This window comes from Neodiprion pinetum, chromosome 7, assembly GCF_021155775.2.
Source record: "Neodiprion pinetum isolate iyNeoPine1 chromosome 7, iyNeoPine1.2, whole genome shotgun sequence".
Taxonomy (NCBI): domain Eukaryota; kingdom Metazoa; phylum Arthropoda; class Insecta; order Hymenoptera; family Diprionidae; genus Neodiprion; species Neodiprion pinetum.
Window position 1 is genome coordinate 22,045,184 of NC_060238.1, and position 23,959 is coordinate 22,069,142.

The window sequence follows — 23,959 nt, forward strand, 5'->3', positions numbered from 1 at the left end:
TACAGCGTAATCCGTATTCCACCGTTTCGAAATCGGTAACTTCCTCTCGTCGCAATGAATCCAGCGGAGAATATCGACGCGACTTGAGAGACCCAACGCCTTTTACAGGGTGTCCCGTTTGAAAAAAAAAAAAAAACATGCTTTTGGGTCCGGGGCCTCTTCTGGGCCCATTTAGGCATAATTTTTGTTTTTCAAATGGAACGTCTGATTTTTTTCATCGAATTCTTTTGATTCTCGTTGAAAAGTGATCAAGTTGGTTATTATTTGGTTTTCGTCTTCGATCAGGCCCAAAACGTTGTTTGAAGTATTCTCGTGAATAGAATGGCGATGCTTCGATCTTTCCGAAGAATTTGAAAATAAAAACGAGTTCTACGGCGAACAGATTTGCTCAACATTGAAAAGGGTCGAAGGCGATTGTTCGCATCATTTTTTGAGCATTGCCAAGCATTTAAGAACCGCTGCCATTAGCGTTATCCGATGTACACATATGGAAACAACATTTTGGGCCTGTTCAAAGGCGAAAACCAAAATACGACTAAACGTCAAACTTACTCACTTTGCAATGAGAAATAAGAAAATGTAATAAAAAAAAAAAATAGGAGGTTCAATTCGAAAAACAAAACTTGGGCCTCAGTGGGCCCAGCAGAGTCCCCCGGACCCAAAAACTGGAATTCACATCCGACGCCCCCCTTTCATATCCACCAACTTTTGTCCGAAGTATTTTTCAATTCAATCCTTACTCCCTGGTATATCTGGGAATATTTTTTAACGTGAGACACCCGGTTTGAATGTAAAATTAAGGTACAAAAAAAAAAAAAAAAAAAATTACCTTTGTGCTGATCCTCGTTGTCGGAATGAAGCTCGACGTCGTGAAGCCTCATTGACTGAACCATGCCGCGCCAAACGCTCCTCGGTCTGCTCCTCCTGGCGTTAATGTCCTGCTGAAGATCGGCGATCTGCCGATCCGACTCCTTGACGAGTCCTTCGAGGATGTCGGGTCGCTGAAGAGCCTGAACCGGTTGAGTCCTCGAGTTCGTCGCAGGTTCTTCGCTCCTCGAATCGTCAAATCGATTACCCGGCGGAATTTTTTGGCCGCGAGTCAAATCCACGACGATAGCAGGATCGGCTCTGTCCCGCAGGACCTCCTTCCGTCTCCTTACCGGAACCAAGGGGGCCTCCGATTTCTTCGACGACGATTCAATGGCCCCTGATTGCGGTCTGGCCGCGTGTTTCGGAGGCTTCGAGCCGCAGACTTTTTCCGCTTTCGTATCTTTGCGCGCGTCCGTAAGTTCCTTGGTCAAAATCCTCGGCCTTGTTACTTCCGGTCTCGGTTTAATACGTCTGGCAGCCTCGCGATTTCCCTGATCTACCTTCTTAACCGGTTGATATCCGGCGCCGATCGATCCCTCGAACATCCGTTGGATCCTGGATATATCCGACTGGATTTTGAGCGCCTCGCGGCTCGGATTTCCGGTCGCGTTTCGCAGCTCCGTCGCCGCCATTCTCGAGAGCAGTTTCACGTCCGTCGAGTTCGCCGATCTGCCGATTTTTCCGCACCGCTCGGACGGCGGCGTGTTTCGCAGCCTCTCCAGGTCTCGCAGGTTCGCCAACATCGTGCTCTGCGGCCGGAAGTTGCGCGCGTTTTTTGCGGCCTCGACTTCCGAAGGAACCGTAGCAGATAATGGCCGACCACCCCCCCTGCCGATCAGCTCGATCGGCGTCAGCGAACCGTCGACGAAAACCGTTTCTCGGATTTGGTTTATGTTCCGCAGCCTCGGAACGCCGATTTTGGGACCGTTGGAACGAGCGCAGCCCTTTTCATCCCCCCTCCGCGAGTCCGTTTCACTATTTCCGACGGCCGGTGGGCCCGATTTTGGGACTCTCGGACCACTCGCGCGCAACGGCGCCATCCGGAGCAACTTAGGTGCGTCCCTTGGATCGTCCGTCTGCAGATTTCCTCTGTACACCATTTTTCCGTTGGACTTGACGCCTTGGAGATTCGGTTTTTTCTTCCGCCTGAGTTTGGGCCTTGTGGCGAAAAATTGGGCCGATTTCGAGGCAGGAACCCGCGACGATTAGACTCGAGTTATCGCCTCTAGAGGCTGATTAGTTGCCCATTTCTCAACCGCAACCTGTGGAAATTTTTAACGAGTTTTAAATTCACAGTTTGTTTGTATCGTCGTGGTGGTAGAATATTTGCAGGCTCGGTTTATCAAACATTTGTCAAACCGAGTTTCAAGGCTACTTAAATGGGAATCAAACGTCGAGAAGAACAAAAAAAATTCTAACCAGCAATCTGATTTTTACCAGCGATAGCGAACGTGAAGAAAATCGCAACGTTGCTATGTAATAAAAAAGAATCTGAGCAAATTCGGATAACATAAACTAACATTTCAGCTGTTTGAGAAAAAGTTTTTTAAACAGATCGTTCGAATTGGAACAACTCTGGTGGTTTTTATCCGATTTTCATGTTTTTCGAATTATTCTGATCATCTCCAAGGATCCGAAGTTGATATCGTGTAATATGTCTTGAACGTTTTTCGGATAATTTTTGTAAATCTAGTGAATAAAAGAAACTAACCTGAAAACATTAAAATTTCATTAAAAAAAAAACTATAGTCTAACAATTTCTAACGCTTTAAGTACAAAACATTTTCCCAAATTCGTTGACGTTTTATCTTGTGTTATTCGAATTTGCTAAGAATCATTTAATTTCTTTAATAAACTAGGATATCGTTTCATTCTTGTTTACCATCATGGTTGCAATTAAAAACACTGGTAAAGATTTGTCGAATAGTGAAGACTTGATTTTTTATCTTCTCCCAACTTTAGATTTGGACTGCGAGAGTCCCATTCGGAATTTCAATTCGTTTCAAATTCATCAAATATCGATATTGATCATCTTCACATTGAGACTAATTTCCAGTTTATTTATCTTGTTCCGTACAAATTAAATATCTTTGTTTTTAATCGTACAGCTGTCTCGTTTTTCTAGAATCGAAGAAAGCAACTCGATTATTTGACGGCTTTACGTATCGGCGGAAATGAAATACATGGATAATTAATTTTACTCGTTTCCTCTCGAATCTATCGGCTTTCGGCACTCGGAGAATATTTCGCCATTGATTGAACTGATAAATACTTCGAGGACGAATAGAACGTTGTTTTTTTTTTTTTTTTTGTTTTTTTTTCAGTCAATTTTCGAACACTTTGTACGAGTTTTTTACTTTTTTGAAAAACTTGGTACATCTGCTGAAATGCTTAAAAACGACTGGATAAAAAAAAAAAAAAATTTCAAAACCTCTTTAAATTTTTGTAAGAAACTACGGAAAGAATATACCTACAAGTCATGGCACAGGCATCGATTTTTCGACGAAGAAACGTCCCGCGAGCAAATATTTATATTAACTATATTTTGAAAAGAATGCCCGTCGCGAAAAAACAATACAACGTACGAACAAAAATTTTATTGACATAACAATGTACAGCGATCAAATAAGGTGAAACAAATATTTGATAATTTAAATAAATACAGTTTTAATTTACGATCAGAATTCTATTTTTGATCAGATCATTCTTCTTCTTTCTTCGTCGAGTTTGTCTCTCTATTTTTTTTTTTTTTTTTTTTTTAATCAGAAATCGATTCATCTTCGAATCGAAAAATATGACTACCTCGATATTTGGGTGCAACTGTGAAAAAAAAAAAAAAAAAGTTGAAAAAATTCTTTCCCTACGTAACTTCGTATGACATTCAAAAACGCGTGATTAGTCGGAGTATATTTTAACCAAAATAAAGCAAATTTACGATTAGAATTTGGTGCAGTGTCACCGTGGGGAAAAACGACGGTGATATAAGAAATTTATTGGGTGTCGATTAAAATGTTCTAAAACAACTTTCGAACCGATGGAAAAATATTTCGTAACTTCGTTCCGAACGGCACGGCAACTGGCTAATATTATATTCAACAACTTCCGAGGATATTTAACTGCATTTCCGAAGGCCAACGATGTGGGTGGATGTATGTAGGCAGAGCTGTTCCCCACCTCGTATTTTAATACACGGTAGGTAGGTATGCACATATGTACCTTCCTTATAAGTTACAACGCCCGCGTCTCAGTCCTTTCCTATGTTGCAACCAAGCAAACGTAACGATATGCTAATTTCAGGATTTAACAGTAAACATCATACATGTATACGCCCGTTAAAGTATCCACGCTGCTGCACCTGATGTTCAATTAGTTCTTACCCCTTCCGAATTAGCCTCCTCTAATTACTTTCTCAGATCTAATTATAATTATACACTGTGCACGCGGTTAGAGAGAGAAAAATAAAAAAAAAAAAGATACATCCCAGCAAGTCGAATAAAAATTTTTGCCTTTTTTTTTTTTTTTTACAATTTTTTAATGCACTGCCAAGCCGTCATATTTATCCAACAGAAACGTGAACGAATGACTTAAACGTAAAGTGGACCGTTTGATTTTTGTAACAGTGTATATTTAGTTGAGTTGCGATAAAATCAGACTGTCGTTGGTGTCGTTCTATACGTCACATTGGGTGTAGTTTTTTTTTTTTTCTTTTTTTCTTTTTTTTTTTCTTTTTTATTACCGTCGATTATAGTTGCGAATCGCGATTCTGGGCTCTGTGTGCTAAAATTCAGGTCGAAGGCCTTGCAGAATCGATGCAATATGATCGCAGCGGTTATTGCGGCTCGTGGTTGTCGTTTCGTTTGAGTATCTAGGACGATTTTGCAAATTATACACATGCATGCATACTCATATGTAGAAAGAAATTACAGTCACATATATGTATAACTGAATTCGCAGAAGCAGTTCGATTAAATTTGATCCTATATGTATACCGATTAAACATATTATACGATGTAATAATTACCATTAAACGACACTCTACACGAGCTTGTAACAATGAATATTATTAGAGGTGACAAACAAACGCGCTAAAGTGAAACTTTGAATTGGTTATTGTACGTGGTTAATCACACACGGAGTCACGGTAATTGAGCGGTATTGGTGAGAGAGGATAAAAAAAAAAAAAAAAAAAAAAAACAAGAATAAAACAAAAAACGAACCAGAAGAAATAATAACAAGAATAATTAAAAACTCGTCAGAAACCGGTCTCGCGAAAAGTTTGCCATTGAGAAAGGATCGATTTAATTATACGCACAGTACATTACACGTATTATTATACCACGGTATTAGTTATAACATTCAAATTTGCTGTTAAAACATAAAAAACAAGAAAAAAAAAAAAAAATAAAAAACGAGTACAACAGTGTGGCATTATCGTATATTACGGACGTTCGGAAAAAACGTTCAACAACCTTTCGCCCGCATGAAGCGCAATTTTCCTTGTATAACGTGCGTTTGATAATAATAATAATAATAATAATAATAATAATAATAAAGGAAGAGTGTAAAATGAATTGAAAGAAAAAAAAACAAAAAAAAACCGATCAGGATAATCAAATTGACGTTTGTTTCGCGGGATAGTTTCTATTTTGTTAACTTTTTTTTTTCCTTTTTGATTTAATGCTTTTTCTCGTTATACTTGGCGGAAAAACATTGAAGCCGAGTGGGACGGGATCGACTTCCGTTTCCCCCAAGGTGCTCGGAGCTTCGCGACGCGATAGACACTGAATGACAGAAACGCGTAATCACATTCACGTACCTCTACACCTCCCCCCCCCCCCCCCCCCCCCCCGTCACCATCGCTCCCTGTCTCTCTCCCTCTCTCTTCGTATCTACCTCTCACTTCCCTTCGCTCTTTATATATATATATATATATATATATATGTATGTATGCATATGTATATATATTATTACACATACTCGTTGACTCTACCAAACTTCTCCCACACAAAAAACACACGTGTATCATTATATTCCACACTGATCGCCACCTCGGGCTTCCATATATACGCGTTTATATCACCGCACCGGATATATTATAATATATATATATATATATGTATATGTATATACACTAGACTGGTGGAAAAAAATCGACTAAATTTTTTATTTTTTTTCAAAGTTACATGTTCAACGGTTGTAGGAAGAGGTAACGAGACGCCTGTTATAAATTGATACCTTAATGTTAATATTCAGTGGCTTCTGAACGAAATTTTTCGTTTTCCATTTAATTGACAGGAAAAAATGGTTTTAGTAATTTCTGAAAATTGTAGCTCGTTAACGAGGCAATTTACGTCCTGTACATATTTTTGTAGGGTATTTAATAATCTACAAGAAACGGTCTCTTATCATTTTTTGACGACATACAAACTCAATCAAGGTTTAACGTTGAAATCGTGCAAAGTTTACTTTTTTACAGATCAACAGCGAAAATACTAGACTCGTCGCAAAATAATGTGATATTTTTTTATTTCTGCAAAGCATTGATTCAATTAACCTTCAACTTGAGCGAATTTGTTTTTCGCTAGAGAAAAAAAAAAAAAAATTAATAAAAATGATGCTTTTAAAACGAAATTCCATATATTACATATCATTACCTGTGTAACAGTTGAGGAGAAGAAAAAAAAAAAAAAAAAGAACAATTAATAAAAGTACATAACTTCCGTTACAGCGAATGCTGTGAATATTTTCATTAGCAGACAAGATCTGTTTACCCGGCTAAATGTTTCATTTTTTTTTTTTTCGAAAATTAGTAAACATTTCTCAAAAGTTACTCGCCATTTTTTTTTTTTTTTTTTTTATTCTCACTCGCTAATTAATACCGCACGAATGCGATTTGTCATTTTACCTGTGATATTGATAGTTGTTCAACCGAATCAAAAAAACGAAAAAAAGAAAAAAAAAAACTGCGGATAAAAAGGAACGATCCTTTTTTCTACAACGTGGCTTGTTAAAACTGTAAATCGGGATAGAATCGATCACCGTCGGAGAATATTTCATTTCCAACGAATTCTACCTATATTACACGAATGTTTGATCATCTGCTCGAATTTGGGCCGTATACACACACACACATGTATATATATATAGTCGAGGGCATCTGGAGCTGCTTGTGCATACGGACAAAGTTCGGTTACACGTATCTATACATACATATTCGTTCGTATTTAGGTTTCTGTATTTAATCGAAACGGAACAAATATAGATCATAAACGGTGCACAGCTGTCGCCCTAAATGAGATCGTTGATTAAAACATTACTTACGATATACATAATATATACCGAAAGTGAAACGAGGATGAGTTAAAATTTGTAATTTTATCAAAAAAAAAAACCGTCTTCTCTCGTCATTTTTATAATTGTCGTGACTTCAAGGATTACCATTAAAAATTCACTTTCTTGTGTGTAACACGAAAACTTTTTATTGATTACGTTAGACACAAGTTTTAGAATAATAGAATTGATATTAGAATATTTTAGATACGAATAGTTTTATTAGTTTTTCCAAAAGTACAGGTCTTGTCGAGAAAAATGAGGTCATAGATATTGTTACAATACACCGGTCAATAAAATTTTGTAAACAAGGAAGGTTCCCACTAATTTTGAAATACCCATGTGAATCTTTATCGTTTTGACTTAATTCTTTTGATTCGGGATAATTTTATTTATTATTTATCGTAGCTATCTATCCGGCATTTATTGTAAGTCGAAAAACAAAAAAAAAACTAATAAAAAATTTTTAAAATAGGCATTTAAAAGTCAGTAAGCAACTTCCTTGTTCAAAAAGTTTTCTTGACCAGTGCTACAAGATCGCTTCTGATCCGACAGATCAAGAGTCGTCCGACTTGCGAGCTCTGCGAGTGCGAATAACAAAGGCCAAATATTTGTGCGGCATGCAGCCGATGGGCGAGCCCACGAATGACACAATCTTCGAACAATGATCACGATTCCTAAGCTTATACCGTGTATACCGGGTTGTCTCGCGAAGTACGGTACAAGCCCGTAATTATCACACACACCTTAACGTTTATGACACCGTATCGACGACACGAGCAGTTCGAGACACCTTCCGGTGTCTTCGGGTCGAGTTTCAACTCCGTTGCGACAAATGCACGCGAGCTTTGCACGAACTTGACCCCAAAAAACGCAAGGATTTCCAAGCGTTTGGTTCTGAGCTTGAAGAACTTTCGTGAATCTGACACGAAAAGAACGAAAGTCGAACCGAGATTCTTGTCTCAAACAAGTCTTTGAGTGAATTTCACTCGCATCAAGATTAACATCGAGTGCTTTATTTGAAACTTGTTGACTTTGAACGAACTTGACCCCAAAACAGCCGGGATTTGCAAGCGTTTGGTTCTAAGCTTGAAGAATTTTCGTGAATCTGACACGAAAAAAACGAAAGTCGAACCGAGATTTTTGTTTCAAACAAGTCTTTGAGTGAATTTCACCCACAACAAGATGAATTTGCAAGTATTTTATTTGAAACTTGTTAAATTTGAACAGACTTGACCTGAATCAATTGCCCTCAATTCTCAAGTATTTCATTTGAAATGTACAAAATTTGCATTAAGTTGATCCGAATCAGACGAAGATTGTCGAAACATTCTTAAAATTTGCGTAAATTTGATCTGAGACTGACTAAATTAGCAAGTATATCATTCCAAACGTCTACACATGTGTATAAAATTCGCATGAACTTGGCCCTGAGAGAGATAAATACAAAACTGCACAAAAATTCTCATCCTTTGAACAATTAGTCATGCATAGCTCGCGAACTTTATAACACGATATAAATTTTTCACAAATAACAATGATAATAACAATGCTCGTGGACTCGCATTCGTCAAAGAAAATTTGAATGTCTGTAAACCATCTCGAATGAAATTTCCTAGGAAATGTGATTACAAGAAATATCGAATACTGTGATACTATAATGCAAAAAAAAAAAAAAATTACATGAGGTGTGACCATCTATAGAAATGTTTCGATGTCAATCCAACACTATTTGATGTCAATCCGACTTTCAGACGTTCAAGTTCCGAATTGATCACGAAAATTCTTACCATTCACTGTTGGTCCATTTTAACACCGCCAATTTTTTTTTTTTTTTTTTTGCAGCGTTACGATGCTTGCGAAAAACGCTGCGCGAGACGGAGGCGTCGATGCGGGGCAAAACGCATCATGCGGATCGACCTGGACGACGGAGATCCGAGCGAGGCCGTCAACTTGTCGAGATAGAATACATGGGCAGGTATTCAGTTGCAAAACATTCCATCTGGCGCACGCATCACGAATTGCGCAGTTATTGCGAACGCGTTTTTTACTTTCGTACAGCCAGGTGCTTTGAAATAAGGTAAGTAAAGACAAAAAAAAAAAAATAGAACGATCAGGCATCGAACAATTATTCTGCACTCGCGCAAATACGAAAAAAAAAAATATAATAATCGATTAGCTGACGCGTTTAAAAATGAGAAAAATCTTTCTCGAGAAATGAATGAAATTTATTTAATGTTCTAAATTATTATTGGTGCCAAGATACGTAATTTTATAAAAAAATTTTATTCCTCCTACCTGGAAGCGAATTTCATTAGAATAACGCATTTTTGCATTTAAATTTTGCATTATATACTAAATTTTTTTAATTCCTTCACGTTTAATTTCAGAGAGTTTAATTCAACCTTTGTTTAAATTTAGTATTTTAAATTTCTTACACACTTTTGATTATTTAACTTTATTATTGTACAATGGATTCTGCGTTGTAACACGTTCGAAATCACACGAATCTGGGATTGAAATACCGGCGATCAGATATAATTAGCCCCGTTTTATTGTTAGAGCGAAAAACGATTAGCCGGTGGCTCGTGCAATTACACGAGCGTTTGAAAAATGTTTTTTAATGAAATTTTTCTGTTACGTACCTACAGCAGCTGTGCATTGTCTATACATAGAACTGCGTTGGCATTGTGGTCATACAATATGGTATAATTATAAAGTATACCGGTTGGATTTACCTATTTCCCAAGATTAAATACACCGATAAAATGGATTGTGAAAGGTGCGATAACTCCCGCTAATTTAACTCCGTGTATATAACCGTCTCAACAACGGTTCAATTGTTCTTTGGAGCATCGGTGCTCCAGATTCTTCCCGCAGTCGAGGTTACGGATGAATTTATACAAAAAGTGCTTGAGCGGAAGAAAAAAAAAAAAAAAAAAACTCAACTCAAGAAACAAAAAGATATCCGACGTTTTTTTTTTACATTTCAAGAAATTCGAAGCATTTTTGAAATCATCATCTATTCTTTAGGAGATCATTCGGTAGGGTATGAGCAAACATATTCATAAAAATGTGCAGTGATATAATATTTGTTGTTTTTTTTTTTTTTTTTTTTTGTGTCTAATGAATCGGTAATTTTTCTATAGCATCTCTGTATTAAAGTCGGATGATCTTTTTCGATTCATTTTGCAATCCTATCTCGCAGAGAATCGTGCAATTGTTCATCTCACGATTCAGTGATTTTTACACCGATTTATAAAGGTAATTATTTTGCAGTATATACAATTCTCTCGTACCTTCCGTTTAATTCTCCGTAGTTTTCACGAGAGACTTGCATAGCGAGAAATCGGTGTTCGAATCTGATATATAATAGAGTCGAAGACCCGCAAGGTATGCGATCTCGGTAACGCGAGATGGCCCGTCGTTAAAACGTGCCCGTTTTTCTAATCGTACAAAGGTTACTTCCGGTCAAACAAGGCCGGAAACTCAGCGCGTGCCCGTCCATATCCGGTGCTAAGGAACGAGTACTGTTATGTTACCTTAAGCTTGGCCTGCGAGATTTTTAAGCCGCTTGCACCGGCGCAGCAGCAATTGCGATGCAATGAAATCGCGATGCATCGCGAGTACGTGTCGACTCGCAACTTCATTGCTAAAATAATATGACTCCAATTGTAGGAGGAGAATGGTTGAAATTCGATTCTTCGATCTACATACGTTTGAGTGAAACCAATTCCATAAGCGAATCAGACAATCGATTGGCTAGATATAAATTCCAAAAATTTAACAAACTATGCAAAGACAAGAATGACTATGCGTGGGTGCAAAAAAAAAGAAAATGCAAGAGTCGGCAAATCGGTAGGGCACAACATTTAAAATAGTGATGTCGATAAGCAATGACGAAGCACACGTTTTTGATGGCAAAATAAAAAACCAAGACACTTTTCTGCATTGTTTTGAATCTGTTGAAACACTGGACGTCGATGTTATAAGGCACTGCAGAGGAATTAGAGACGTCGAGGGCTGTCTTGTTATGTTATTCGTGAATCATTCGCTTATTGCTAGACACCAGGAGACGAGAGGAGACGACGGCATTGTTGTAACACTGGACCTCGGTTACGATTCTAGTACCAACAGCATGAACGATGCCATGGTAACCCAGCGTGGGATGACGGGCTGGAATGCCTAAAGGAAGCGAAAGGTTACCGAAACCCGCGCCGCTAACTAGCATCAATGCTGCACTAATGTCGTTGGCTTGTGGTACGTTATAACATGTTCAAGTATTATAGATATAACGTCGTAAGTGCGCGCACTTGATTGCATTATGCATGCGCGTGTTTTATACGTACGTGGGAACCTGCGAGAATTATATCGTGGAATTTTAACGCCATGAGCCGCGAATCGTTGTAAATTTGCAGGAAACAATGATGATCAGCGAATGGAATTTGCGTTGCGATTGTTGCGTGGATAGAAGTGACTTCTCGTGATTACAACTGATTTCTAATGACGTTAAAAAGAGAGTAGCATCATGTCTTTCGGTGGCTTCACGTGACTTTCAATAATGCCATGAGTTTAAGTAGTTTCCCATGACTTTACGAGTCTTCAAGTGACTTCGTGTGACTTCAAATACCTTACAGTGACTTTAGCTAAGTTTTTGCGTCTTGCAGTAACTTCGTGTGACATCAAATGACTTCCAGCGGCTTTGCGTGACTTCAATTTAGTAACTTCATGTGACATCAAGTGACTTCCAGTAGCTTTACGTGATTTCAAGTAGCTTCAAGTGACTTTCGGTGAATTTACGCGTCTCTTATTGACATCATACATCAAATTTCGCAGCTTTATCATTTACGCAGGGCGAAGTGAGTGTTTTCTGATACGATTTCTGCATACGGAGAAGATGCCAGTTTAGGCGTGGAGGCAGGATCGCGAAGTGAAAGATGGACGCAAAAAAGGTCAAAAGGACGTCGAGGCGGAAAAGCTTCTCACTTGATCTCGGTTTATGATATGTATATCTACAATACATAGATGCGGTACGAGAATGTGCGAGAAGAGTCGTCGAGAGGCATTTGCTATTCTATCTACACATACATACGTAAAGCAATCTTTATTGTCAGCTGCATCGGGAACGTGGAACGAACGGCATGCAGACGTCGAGTAAACAGAGTCTGGAGTTCGGGCGACTAATCGAGGCGACGAAAAAGGAAAGGGGAAGGATGAAAAAGTGAGGAAAAAGAGGGGGACAGAAGGAATTGGATAAATAAACCGTAACCAGGAATGGAGCCCATGGGCAGATATTATTAGAAATGGAAGTAAATTGTCCGCACTGCCGAAACTTATAGCCTCAGCTTTATACCTGGATGCGTTATACGTACCTACTTTGCTCGAATAATCGTAGGCGAAAAGATCCCCGGGTCAAGACGAGTCGTGGGTGTCAATCGCCCCCGGGCAACGCCGAAACACATGAACATAAACCACCGGATTCTTCGATATAGGTACCCGCGTCTATAATGTATGTGTAAATCATAAAGGATAGACCAATTAAAATGCTACGTCATTTACACCCAGCAACAGCTGAACGCCGTGGATAAAATAATTATCAGCGAGGTACCTTGGCCGAGTCGATGATCTTTTGAAAACCATAATCCGCCCACGAAAGTGACTCTCTGTATACTTCATACGCTAGCCGATGTTAATTGAATGTATTACGTCAGTTTTATACGAGCTGATAAATTTTCGTAGTTAGATGGTACGTCATTATCTGCAGGAATACCAAATTAAACTTATCAGTTGTTATTAATTTCCGAATCGGAATTAACGCAACTGGGAAGCCTTGGGGTTGGATTTTCAGGAGTAACGAAACGTTAGAATTGAAGGTAAAAAACTATTTACAGCAGTCGTTGATTGATGTTACGTTAATTATTGGTAAGATAGCATCGGGACGGAGCAGCACGTGCATATTTTATCCTCGTTTTGTAGCCTTGCATAATATAGAAATCTATGCGTATACTTAAACATCAGTTAGATAAAGATCAGCCGGTATTAATGCACCGCAGCGTTACGTATGGTCATGGTTCGAGTCACAGATGCTGCCTCAACCGTCAGTGATAAGCATTATTGATTGTAATTCAAGCGACAAACGCAAATGTTCGTGGACTTTTATAAATCGCATAGATATCGTGCAGGCGTCGAGGTAGACACGATTTTTCCCCTATTCTATCCAAAATGGGGAATCTATGTCGCTCTTTTCCATACACCAAGTTCTTTTTAATACTCCGTCAAAATAATTGGAAATTAGTTATTTTGTGTCATACCTCTAATATAGGTCAGCGAATTATCAGGGAATCCTCAGCGAGCCGCAGGTAAAATCATTGAATGATCGCTGGCGGACATAACGAATGGCTTAGACGACGTAAATTTCTGATAAAAATCTGAGACGTGTCGTTTGAAAATTCATCAACGTCCGTTGACCCATCGGTACATAAACGGAAAGTTATACCAGCTGCACGTTGTTTATGCTTTAAGATTATATCGACGAAGCGTGCCGAATCTTATCGAAATTGTTCAGGCAGGAATAAAGCTTTTATAAGTCTGTCACGTTTGATGCGGCAGATATTAATCTGTTTAAAAGTTAATTCACTTCTTATATTGCTTTATCATCGCCACGTTGATAAAAGGTGACTATTTTTAGCGTCATAGAATCACCGGGATTAAGAAAACCGTTCGCTATATTCAAGGGTAAAATTTTGACGGTGGTGGAAGTCTCCCAGGTCTGTTGCGCAGTCGGATTTTCGTGATCTCCTCGCTCTTGATGTTCGCCAGTCTCTTCTCTTTGTCTTTTACCCATCGTTTCCGATTAGAGAAACATATTTTCTCAAGGTATAAAACCAGAATCGAGAAAATCATACCCCCCGCCAAAACTGCGAGAACCGGCATCACGCCCCACACTGTAACCTCCGAATGTGGCGAGACGGTTGACGGATTCTGCGGCCTTCCGTAAAGGTCTTTTAAACGACCCAAAATACCGTGGTCCCGAAACCTCTGAACGCTGGAAAATTGACGGTGAAAATTAATGCCGGAATAACGAGGGTAATTCGATATTCGATACTCACTGATAATTTATCAGTCCATTGTAGGGATTTCCCTTGGATAACGCCATGGCTAGACTCATGCTTCGTTTGGTGTCTATGCCGACGACTTTACACGGCAAATAGATGCTGACTGTGTCTGCAAGCACTGCTGGTATGTAGAAAGCAACTTTTTCATCGCATACCTAGTTTGAACGGAAAAATACACATTTGAATTACGCGCGCTGGTAACGTCTGAAAATAGACAAGCCAAACGTGAGGCATGTACGGCGGGTGGCCCACGTCGTGATTTTCAGGCGTAAAATTTTTCGCACTGTTTAATCTCACCTGCTGGAATCCTTCCAGCAACGTCTCTGGCAGCAGGTCTCTGTACTTCATCATGCCCCACATTTTCATCATCGTCGGTTCAGTCGTCGTCTGTGTAAATTCGCAGAAACAAGTTGTTTCAGCTGCTATTCCCAATTCTCCGTAAATAACACAATTTTATATCATAATACCCACTGCGAACATGTCGTACTCGGCGCCGTCTCGGAATACTATTAAATCGTAAGTTCCATCCTTGACAAATCCTTCCATGGTTGAGAAGGGCAGGGCTATGCTGGTCACTGTCAAATAGCTTATCAGGGCGGCCGAATAACCCGCGGCAACTACCAAGGCTGACAGAAATATGGACAAATAGGCGATACGCGATGGTGAATCGGACGGAAATTCTGAAAGAAAAGGATTCGCTGTAGGGTAATCAGAAGCGCTTTCCATGCCCTCGTAATTGACGATACTCACCGGGCAATCCCTGCTGACAATATATTCCAAAGACGAGTAGGAGGTAGTTTGTGAACACGTCTATGGTGATCGACCTGAATTTATTAACGGCAGCGATCAGAGTGAGGAGCATCGTTGTACCAAAAATCAAGACTTCAACCAGGATCCATATCCCAGGAGCGAAAGCCTGATGAAGAAATAAGAATTTCGAATATGATCACAGCTGCCGATTATTGAACTGTATCGAAAAGAAGGACAATACCTGCCAGTAAGCCGACCACTGAATTCCACCATCGGGTTTCCTGATGTACAACTTGTTTCTTGTCGATAACAACGGTAGAGAAAAATCCACGGACTCCAAACGCGGTCTTGTGATGCTGAAATCGGCCGCCGCTATGCTGGCCTTCCGATTTGTCAGAAGTTCCATCATCCCCGTCCAACGTTTTTCGTCCTCGTTCCAGCTCCCGTAGGACATTTCCTTGGGTTCGACAAACTCGACGGTGAAATTGGCGACTTTGCTCAGCTCCATCAGCATTCCGCCAAACAGTCCGCCAATCGAGTCTTTGGCGAATGTTATCATCGGAGGGTTCTGGAAAATTATTCCTTGATTTGCCGATTTGTGAATGTTGGTACCGGCATTGTTTGCTACTTACATCCACTACCGTCACAGAGATTCTTGAATTCTCTAGATTACTTCTTCGCTGATAGAGGCTCATGTTGTTCCCCAGAGCGAACCCTGTGTCCAAATCCCAGATCGCTAGATCCTCCGTTTTTACCCTGTCGACCAGCCAGTACCATTCCTGAATGACCGGATGTGGAGGTCGAGCGACGAGCATCTCGGTGTTGAATGTCAGGTGGAATGTGTTTTCGCAGGGCCTGGCCGTGGGATAATGTTCGAGGAAAATCTTGTCACTGAGTATCAGGAGCCAGCAGGGTGAGGTCATTTCGAAATTCTCAGTGATTTTTGAAAATTCAGCCACGAGTTCGCGCGTCCTCAAGTGCACGACAATCAGCGCTCGGATAACGCGTTTCGAGTAAAATTGCAGCGTTTCATTGAGTCGCAAAAACTCCACCGTCAAAGATAGGATTCCTTCGTGAGAAAATTTTCGCACAATCTCACCTTCGCGATACACGTTGTTCAAAGCTAAGGAAAAGCGGATCAATCAAACTCGATGATGTGATTCTTGATTAAATTCTCATTCAATTATAATCAAACTTACTGTCGTTTCTACTGCGGACCAAAAATACGCAGGAAGTACCGAAGTAAGTATGCACCTGGGTTACCAGGCTGAAATAATTCGGTACTTTGGGGATATCGCCGATCGATGAGGCGGCCAAAAGGGAGATGAGGAGGATTTTGGCGGTCGGAGTAACGGTCCGCATTTCTTTTTGCAGGTCTGGAATCGACTGGCGCCGCAGCAATAACTAATACCTAATATCAGTGCCGACGGTAATAGTGCAGGATAGCATCTTGCCACCACCAGCTGTTAATAAATAATCCTGCAGCACTTCTTATCCGCCGCTGAGATCTTCGCGTTTTACTACTCTGCTTATTAGCTGTATAGATCGCTGTCGGTATAACGTATTTTCTCATACATTATATATGTGGTATCATACCTGTGCGAGTTTTAAATCAGCGTGTGAATATGCGAGTATTTAATAACAATGTGCTGTCTTGAAATAAATAAAATTGCTAGGGTGATAATCGTTCGATGTTACGAACGATGTTTCGGCCTATACTAATTAATGTCTGTATTCTTCCGCGGTAACGTGGCCTATAATACGAAATTTCAAATAGAAATCAAATAGAATGCAATTAATACTTGCGAACAATGTCATAACCGCGTTGCGCAAGCCTAGAATAATTTCTTGCGTAATAACTTCAGCAACTACTGAATGTATGTAAGTCGCATTCTGTGGCTACATATACGCGTATAAGTAGTCAAAGCCATGATAGCGTAGGAAAATTGTATTTGCTTCAGCTTTCACCGTGCGTTTAGTTACTTACACACTTGCAAAAGTTTCCGTTTATAATAAGAACGCGTATTATACTATTATCCTCCGCTGATCTTGTCTCTGGAGAATCTTACGAAAACCATCAGAGACCAGATTCTAGGTAGTCGTCGAGGCGATAATTTATTCCCACGCACAAGTTGTAAACTTTACCAAAATTATACACCAACTGCGTGTATATTTCATATATTTTATTAAACTTTTGCAAAGACTATTTATATTGTAAAACGCGTTCAAATAACTGTAGATATAAGATTATTTTATTTGCCTGCTGTTTCAGGTACGTTACAACTATCCTAAACAAAATTCGTATATTGTATCCACATGCGGATTTCCATCCTTTCGAATATCGTATAGGCTATTTAATCATACCCGTATTAATACCAACACCGGGAGAAACTTTGCTTTGAAAAACTATTGTTTAGTTTCTTTGAATAAGAAATCCTTTAACCAGATGAAATGGGATATAATTCCACTACTTTTCTGTTTTCTAATTTGCTGTGACCTACTCTGGAAAATCTTGAATCACCTAACTTTTTAGATTCTTTTATCATCGTCTCTCAACAAAGTTTAGAGGATAAATTTTCACGAGGGCATAGAAGTTGGGAATGTTCGAGTATAAATGATTCATTGTTAGTGAAGCTTGAGCGAGTGAACTCGTCAACTTTCGGCGTCAATTCTGCCATGTAATGCGATGCCGCTGGATACCCAGTTTGGCTTCACACTGACGCAACCTCACGCAACCTGTAGCGAAATGTAGATAGGAAGCACGGCGTAAAACATGAAAGAAAAAATTTAATGTTCTATCAGGTGTGAGTCACAAGAAAAGAAATTTCAAGATGCTTCTGGTATATTCCAATGCCAGTTCTATGGGTAAAAATTTCAGCGAAATTTCCTTTGATTATAAACTTAAACGCAGTACTTAAAATTAATGGATGCAAACGAAAATTAATGTTTTTCCACCGGTGCAGAATATCTACATTTTTTCACCGTATGAGTCAAGTTGGAAACATTGAAAGATTAGATTTTCGAATCCGTATCGCGTAATTCCGATTGCAAATTAGGCTACCTGAATATTCGTAATGTACGCATTATTCATCCAGTAATCCACGTATCCAGATATTGATAACTTGTCGTTGTATACCTCACGTGGTAGTGAGTCACGATGAATAATGATGACAATGGCAACAAAGTGACGTGCTGCGCACGAAAATTGCATCTCATGCAGGCCGAAGACGCCATTTTGAGGTTCGAATGTTTAAATGTCGACTTTTCAAATGTAGAATTTTCCACAATTTCGAGTCGTCGGATGAAATTTACATGATGACATTTCTCGTTGAAGTTGTGCGACGAGTTTCTTCAAGCTACATCATCTCGAAGTAATCCCCGAAAGCTGTGTCACGGTGTTTTAAATTCGAATTTCGAACGTCGTGGCGAGGCGCCATTCGCGCGACCTGCGCGCCAGTTGAGACGAATGGCCGCTTGCGGATTGCGTCGAGTATAAAAATCACCGTTTGGCAACTGCGCACATCATTCGAAGACTCTCATCGCCTGACGACGCTTCTGTGCACGCTTCAAAAAACAAAGCGATTTGTAAACGATTCAAGGCGTTTACGAGGTTGAAAAATACACAACACGCGAATCTACATTCCAGAGCTTCTGACATTCTGAGTTCACAATCAGTTCAACATCCACAATGATGTCTGAGACGGTCAGCTTCAAAGTATTCTTGTCCAAAGAGGAGGACCCCATCGACGCTAAGCCCGAAGTTAGGAGATTCGGCATCGATAAGGACGTAGTGACGAATTTTCTCTACCTGAACGAGAAGCTGCAGTCCGTCTTCGCGGCACTCCGCTCGCGGCGTTTTACCATCTCTTGGAAAGGTACGAAATATCAATCTGATAATCGCGTAAAATGCGAGTAATCATCGTCAACGTTATTGCGCAATTCCAAAATCTGTATATTGTAAATTTGAAAAATTATAGTAATGACACAAACTTTCTAATCACAGACGCTGATGGTGACAACGTCATCGTATCCAGCGACGAGGAGCTCAGAATTGCCCTATCCGAAACTGCTGAGCAAAGCATTCGCAAACTGTACGTCGTCCTGCACTCCGAGTACCCAGCTGAGAATGCTCAGCCGGACGCCGAGCAGGCACAGGCCATTCACATCGACATAATTTGCGACGGATGTGAAAAGGATGTCCATGGATTTCGTTACAAGTGCATCCAATGCCCAAACTATGACCTGTGCGCGGATTGCGAGTCCAAGGGACTTCATCCGGAGCACTGTATGATACGCAGTCCAGTCCCGTTGCAGTGGAACCCCCACGTTGGACGTCGACTATCGCACTTCATGTACAAGTTAGCCAGAAAGAATGGGCGGACTGCAAGAGATACAGATTTGACAAAGTGTCCCTACAAGAGGGTAAAGTTTACCCATAACTCGCACGCTGGGAGACCGGAGGCGGATAGACCTTCTTGGCTGGACACTGTAACTGCCTACTTGAACGAATGGGCTCAACTTCCGTCAGAAGGAAGCTGCCCAATGAAAGAACAACCTGGGCAGAAGGTGGGTGAAGAATCTAAGACTGAAACTGAGGATAAGCGAAGGATCAATCGACAGGCAGAGCTTTTTAAGAATGTCGGAGAGAATCTAGCCAATCTTTTGAACCCATTGAGTATCGACGTTGAAGTTCATGCCGAGGCTCCCAATGCAGCTGGGAAGGCTCCTGCTGGCGGTAACGCAAAAACCCCACCTGAAAACAGCCCACCTAGTACTTCGGCACACAAATTTCCTGGGGAAGGAAAGAAGCTAGTTGATACTGCATCGACTTCTGAGAACCCTGTACATCAGCCTACTGTCGATGCTTCCGCACCTATCGACAAACCTAACATGGAAAGCGAGGAGTGGACACTGCTTAATCAACAGGATACCCCGGTCTCTTACGTTACTGAAGGAGTTTCGAGCATCAGTTTGTCTACTGGAGCCGTACCTAAAGTGGTAAATTTCTCTTACAATAAATTGCAATTTGATTCCATGCATTGAAAAGTGATCGGTGTTCTATTATATTGTTTGTTTTCAGCCGTCAACAACTGTTCCGACAGCTTCTGCACCAGTTCCGATATTGGCTTCTACCGTAGCTACGAAACCAATTTATCCCAAATTGCCGCAACAGGCCGAGGCTCCGATCCCAATTTATCACCCCGACCCAAACATCCAACGCGCTGTGGTTGCAATGATGCAGATGGGTTTCACAAACGAAGGCGGATGGCTTACTCAGCTGCTGGCTTCCAAAAATGGTGACATTAGCAAGGCTCTGGATATTCTGCAACCAGTTCGTCCCGGCAATAGCAAGCAGTAAAAAAACATGACGAAAGTAGTGGTTAATTGTTGACGACTAAACTGCTAATTCAATAACGGTATATGTTTGATATCTATGATGTGCATAGTTTTTACTGCAATTTTATTACTTTTACCGTTTATATTGTACGTAACTACCGAAAAAAAGCATTCCCTTTTGTTTGCTCATGTTTTACTGTGAGAAATGATAATAATTCCTGCAATGGTGATTGTATTGACTTTGTTTTCTGATTCCTAAAATATAAACAAAGCAAAAAGCATTGAATTGACTATTTACTTGATTTCACGATAAACCTACTTTTCCTATGAATTTAATACCTTAATTTACGAAAATTATTCTAAGCTAAACAACTTTTATTTCAATTATTACATATCCATCTTACAAAGCTGCGCATAAATTCATAAGTTTGAAACCATTTTTGGCAGATAAGAGTTTCAACTCTTGTAATCCCTCGTCATCGCAGTTTCTGACCCACCGTCTATCTTTGAAGTAATCCATAACATTATAAAACTCTGAATCCGTGTAGGGGTTCACAGATACTGGCATAAAGGGATCCAAATGCTCAAAGCCGGCTTTTCCAAGTAGCAATCTTGGAAGATCAGATTCTTTTTTGCCCTAGATGAAGACCAAATAAATTATCATGAATCTAGTATTCAGATGATCAAAAAACGGGTAAAATGTTCGCTAATTTACCCCGACAGCTAATTGATCCACGCTCACGACAACAGCTCCGTTGCACCAATCGTATTTCGTCATTTCCAATGCGGCAATAGTGAGTGATACTTTGTCAGGTAGCACCATTGCTTTAGCATCAGTGAATACTCTTGTGCGGTCCGTAAAGAATATATTGTAGCCATCGATCATCACTAGCGTTTGACATTTTCCCGCAATACTGGCTTCCTTCAGCTCTGAGGTAAGGGCGATTATTATTTCCGAAGCATACCTCACCCGATTGATTCCCAGATCAATCAGCTGCATCAAGGGTACTCCACGAGGTGTTGATTCTCGTAAACTCCACGTGTACTCCTTGTCGGTAGTGAGCTAAAAATTTGGTACAAGTTTCGTTGCATTAAGTTCCCGATCAAAACTAATTGCACGTCGATACGTACCTTGAGCTGTTCCAAAAGTTGGGAATTCTGATTCTTGAAATGTATTAGCCAAGCAGCAGCATCTATTGGTAAGTCGACATAGCCTTCTCTGGTAGTCGAATTGGCCACTTCTTTTGGATGTCTGAACCAATTTGGGGCTAGAAATAAAGATCAATAACGTGCATTGCGATTTTTAAAATAGTTTCCAGCTGCATGGATCTTAATACCCTGTTACATACCCCAAGGTATGTGAATCAGTACTTTCTGTGTTGCCAATCCATAGTGTAAAATGTGTGCCATTGAAAGTGTCTTTCCACATCCGGATGGTCCATCTACTCAAAGAGTTAAGAAACTACCTGAAGTATTAACGATGAACATTCAAAGACAACATTTTGGTTCAATGATTAAAAAAAAAAATAGAAATCATTTCTATAAATAATACTTTGAAAAAGGATACACAAGACATATCTATTGACTGGTTTATTGTAGTTTGTGTTTCGTAGGTAAGATAAAATTTCAATAGTCGGCGATCTGGTCAAAAAACAGCATTCGTTGAAGGTTTTCACTTGCTTCATAAACTCTTTTGGCAGCCCACCGCCACTGTATAATTTTTTGTAAGCGTCATTAGGTATTGTGTAAAACCGTTCCTGATGCTGAGTCGTGTGATTAACCGGATTACTCTCAGCAGTTCTGAAATGAACCGGGGGTTCCTCTTGGACCTGTACAGCTTCGCTGGCTGTTGCATATTTCTTTATGCTAGCAGCAGATACTCGGCGGAGGAAGTTCTCCACTTTGACTGTAAAATAGCATAGTTTAAAGCACGAATGGTTCAGGTAACGAACAACAGAATCGTAGTTGAAAGCGGTTAGAATTATTTCTGATCTAATACACAAACTTTGTCAGAGAAATACTGATTAGAAAATTGATATACTTACGCGTATTAAAGGCCATACTGGATTTTTTTTTTTAGTCAATTTTATGCACTACATTAATCACAAGTTCGTAATAATCTTAATTTACAATATTCAATTATGAATGAGAACTGTTTAGTTTTAGGTTATATTTTCCTATTCCGCACGCATTCGCGATTATTGAGGTGGCGCGATCTGGTGATAAAAAAAAAGCTACACAACTCAATATATCTGCAAATGAGCTGCTCCTTACATCGCGTTATTTCTAGATTACCTTGATAAAATTTATTCAATTCTTACGTTTAAAATGATATTTACGGATGTCTCATTGGGCAAATGATAGTTATATTTGTCACATTCTACACTGTTCTTACAACTAAATCTACTTTGAAGCAAGTCAACACATTTTCGAGGCGCAGTAGTAGGGAAATTGTATACCCTTCAACAAAATGTCGGCAAACTCCTGCAAACAAATTTTTCGTCGCCCAAATTACCATTTAAAAATAAGTCTGCGCTGTATTTGGCAATGATTAATGTCAATGTTATCAATGTAAAATTAATAATTGAACTACTCACGCCACAAGCTGATATCCAAGCAGAGCAGCAATAAATTAGGATGTACCAAAAAGAGCAGAAGCCGGCAACGAAAAATGACACGAAAATGAGGACAAGGCCCCAAAATAGAAATGCGAAAGGATTGCACGCCATTCTCGATTTTATTTTTTATATTTTTTTACAGCTTGCAAAGTTTTGTATTACTTATCTCAGTCAAATAAATGATACCCGAAACAAACTTGAACTTCGGATCAGCTTGATCTAATACGAAAAGTAATTGCCATTAGAAAAACAAGAAAGGAATCACTAGAATTGTTATATCGTTAATAAAATATAGGCAACGTTCAGGTCTATTGTATGTATGGAATTTCTCCTTGGAAAAACAGAACAAAACGTGTGCATCAATTTTACTAATTTATAACTTATATATTATTATATCTTGTCTCTTCTTCTTTTTTGGGTATAAATTTGAATATGAATTTTTTTCATCATTTAATTGTATAAGATTTTACTTATGTGTATCATCATCATCAACCGTAGGAAGAACAATGATTTCATTTTGATAAGCATTTTAATATAATAATAATAATTATTATTATAATAACTAATAATGTTATTAAATATTTTATACATGTATATAATATTGTATTTATAATAATGGTTTGTAATTCGTTATTAGGTATGTATGTAATTATTAGTATTTAGTCGAAACAAAGACTTTATGTAAGTAGATAATTCATTTTCATTACTCCTTCCTATACAACTGGTAACAGCACTTTTACAGCTCGATCGAGGGAGCTACTAACATAAATTCGGTCATGCAAAGTCACGGTGCTGCAAATATTCAAATATATTGTACATACAAAGGACCGAGTGAAATTCCAATACGTGTGATACGCTATACGACTGCTCATGTGCATTTAAATATCTCAACGCTCGTCAAGGTCGAGAGAAAGAGAAAAAATAATGGATGCAAAAAAA

At 39.4% G+C, this 23,959-nt stretch overlaps 4 protein-coding genes across 7 annotated transcripts in view; 1 reads left to right on the forward strand and 3 right to left on the reverse strand.

The window, feature by feature from the left end:
• Positions 1–5,638, reverse strand: part of LOC124223207 (uncharacterized) — a 28,803-nt gene extending 23,165 nt beyond the window's left edge. The window contains exons 1-3 of one of the 4 annotated variants that reach the window (XM_046634973.2): positions 5,340–5,638; positions 4,607–4,735; positions 830–2,132 (exon numbers count right to left, since the gene is read on the reverse strand). In XM_046634973.2, the coding sequence (XP_046490929.1) occupies positions 830–1,970 (1,141 nt within the window). In that variant the 5' untranslated portion in view covers positions 1,971–2,132; positions 4,607–4,735; positions 5,340–5,638. Of the gene's footprint in view, positions 1–829; positions 2,133–4,606; positions 4,736–4,891; positions 5,041–5,339 lie in introns of those variants that run through there. The other 3 variants (XM_046634975.2, XM_046634972.2, XM_046634974.2) reach the window with 3 other exon arrangements.
• Positions 5,639–13,153: 7,515 nt separating this feature from the next.
• On the reverse strand, positions 13,154–16,628 carry LOC124223209 (glutamate receptor U1). Its single transcript, XM_046634977.2, has 8 exons — positions 16,265–16,628; positions 15,698–16,188; positions 15,307–15,633; positions 15,066–15,231; positions 14,787–14,995; positions 14,613–14,702; positions 14,310–14,470; positions 13,154–14,245 (listed from the first exon to the last, which is right to left on the reverse strand). Exons 1-8 carry the CDS (start codon positions 16,425–16,427, stop codon positions 13,930–13,932), a joined length of 1,923 nt encoding a protein of 640 aa, XP_046490933.2. The 5' UTR covers positions 16,428–16,628; the 3' UTR covers positions 13,154–13,929.
• Positions 16,629–18,580: 1,952 nt separating this feature from the next.
• ref(2)P (refractory to sigma P) lies at positions 18,581–20,683 on the forward strand. The gene is made up of 3 exons (XM_046634981.2): positions 18,581–18,940; positions 19,069–20,063; positions 20,146–20,683. Exons 1-3 carry the CDS (start codon positions 18,754–18,756, stop codon positions 20,422–20,424), a joined length of 1,461 nt encoding a protein of 486 aa, XP_046490937.1. The 5' UTR covers positions 18,581–18,753; the 3' UTR covers positions 20,425–20,683.
• mRpS29 (mitochondrial ribosomal protein S29) lies at positions 20,277–23,391 on the reverse strand. The gene is made up of 6 exons (XM_046634989.2): positions 22,448–23,391; positions 21,970–22,308; positions 21,752–21,844; positions 21,534–21,670; positions 21,118–21,465; positions 20,277–21,039 (listed from the first exon to the last, which is right to left on the reverse strand). The coding sequence occupies exons 1-6, from the start codon at positions 22,461–22,463 to the stop codon at positions 20,803–20,805; spliced, it is 1,170 nt and encodes a 389-aa protein (XP_046490945.1). The 5' UTR covers positions 22,464–23,391; the 3' UTR covers positions 20,277–20,802.
• Positions 23,392–23,959: the final 568 nt, after the last annotated feature.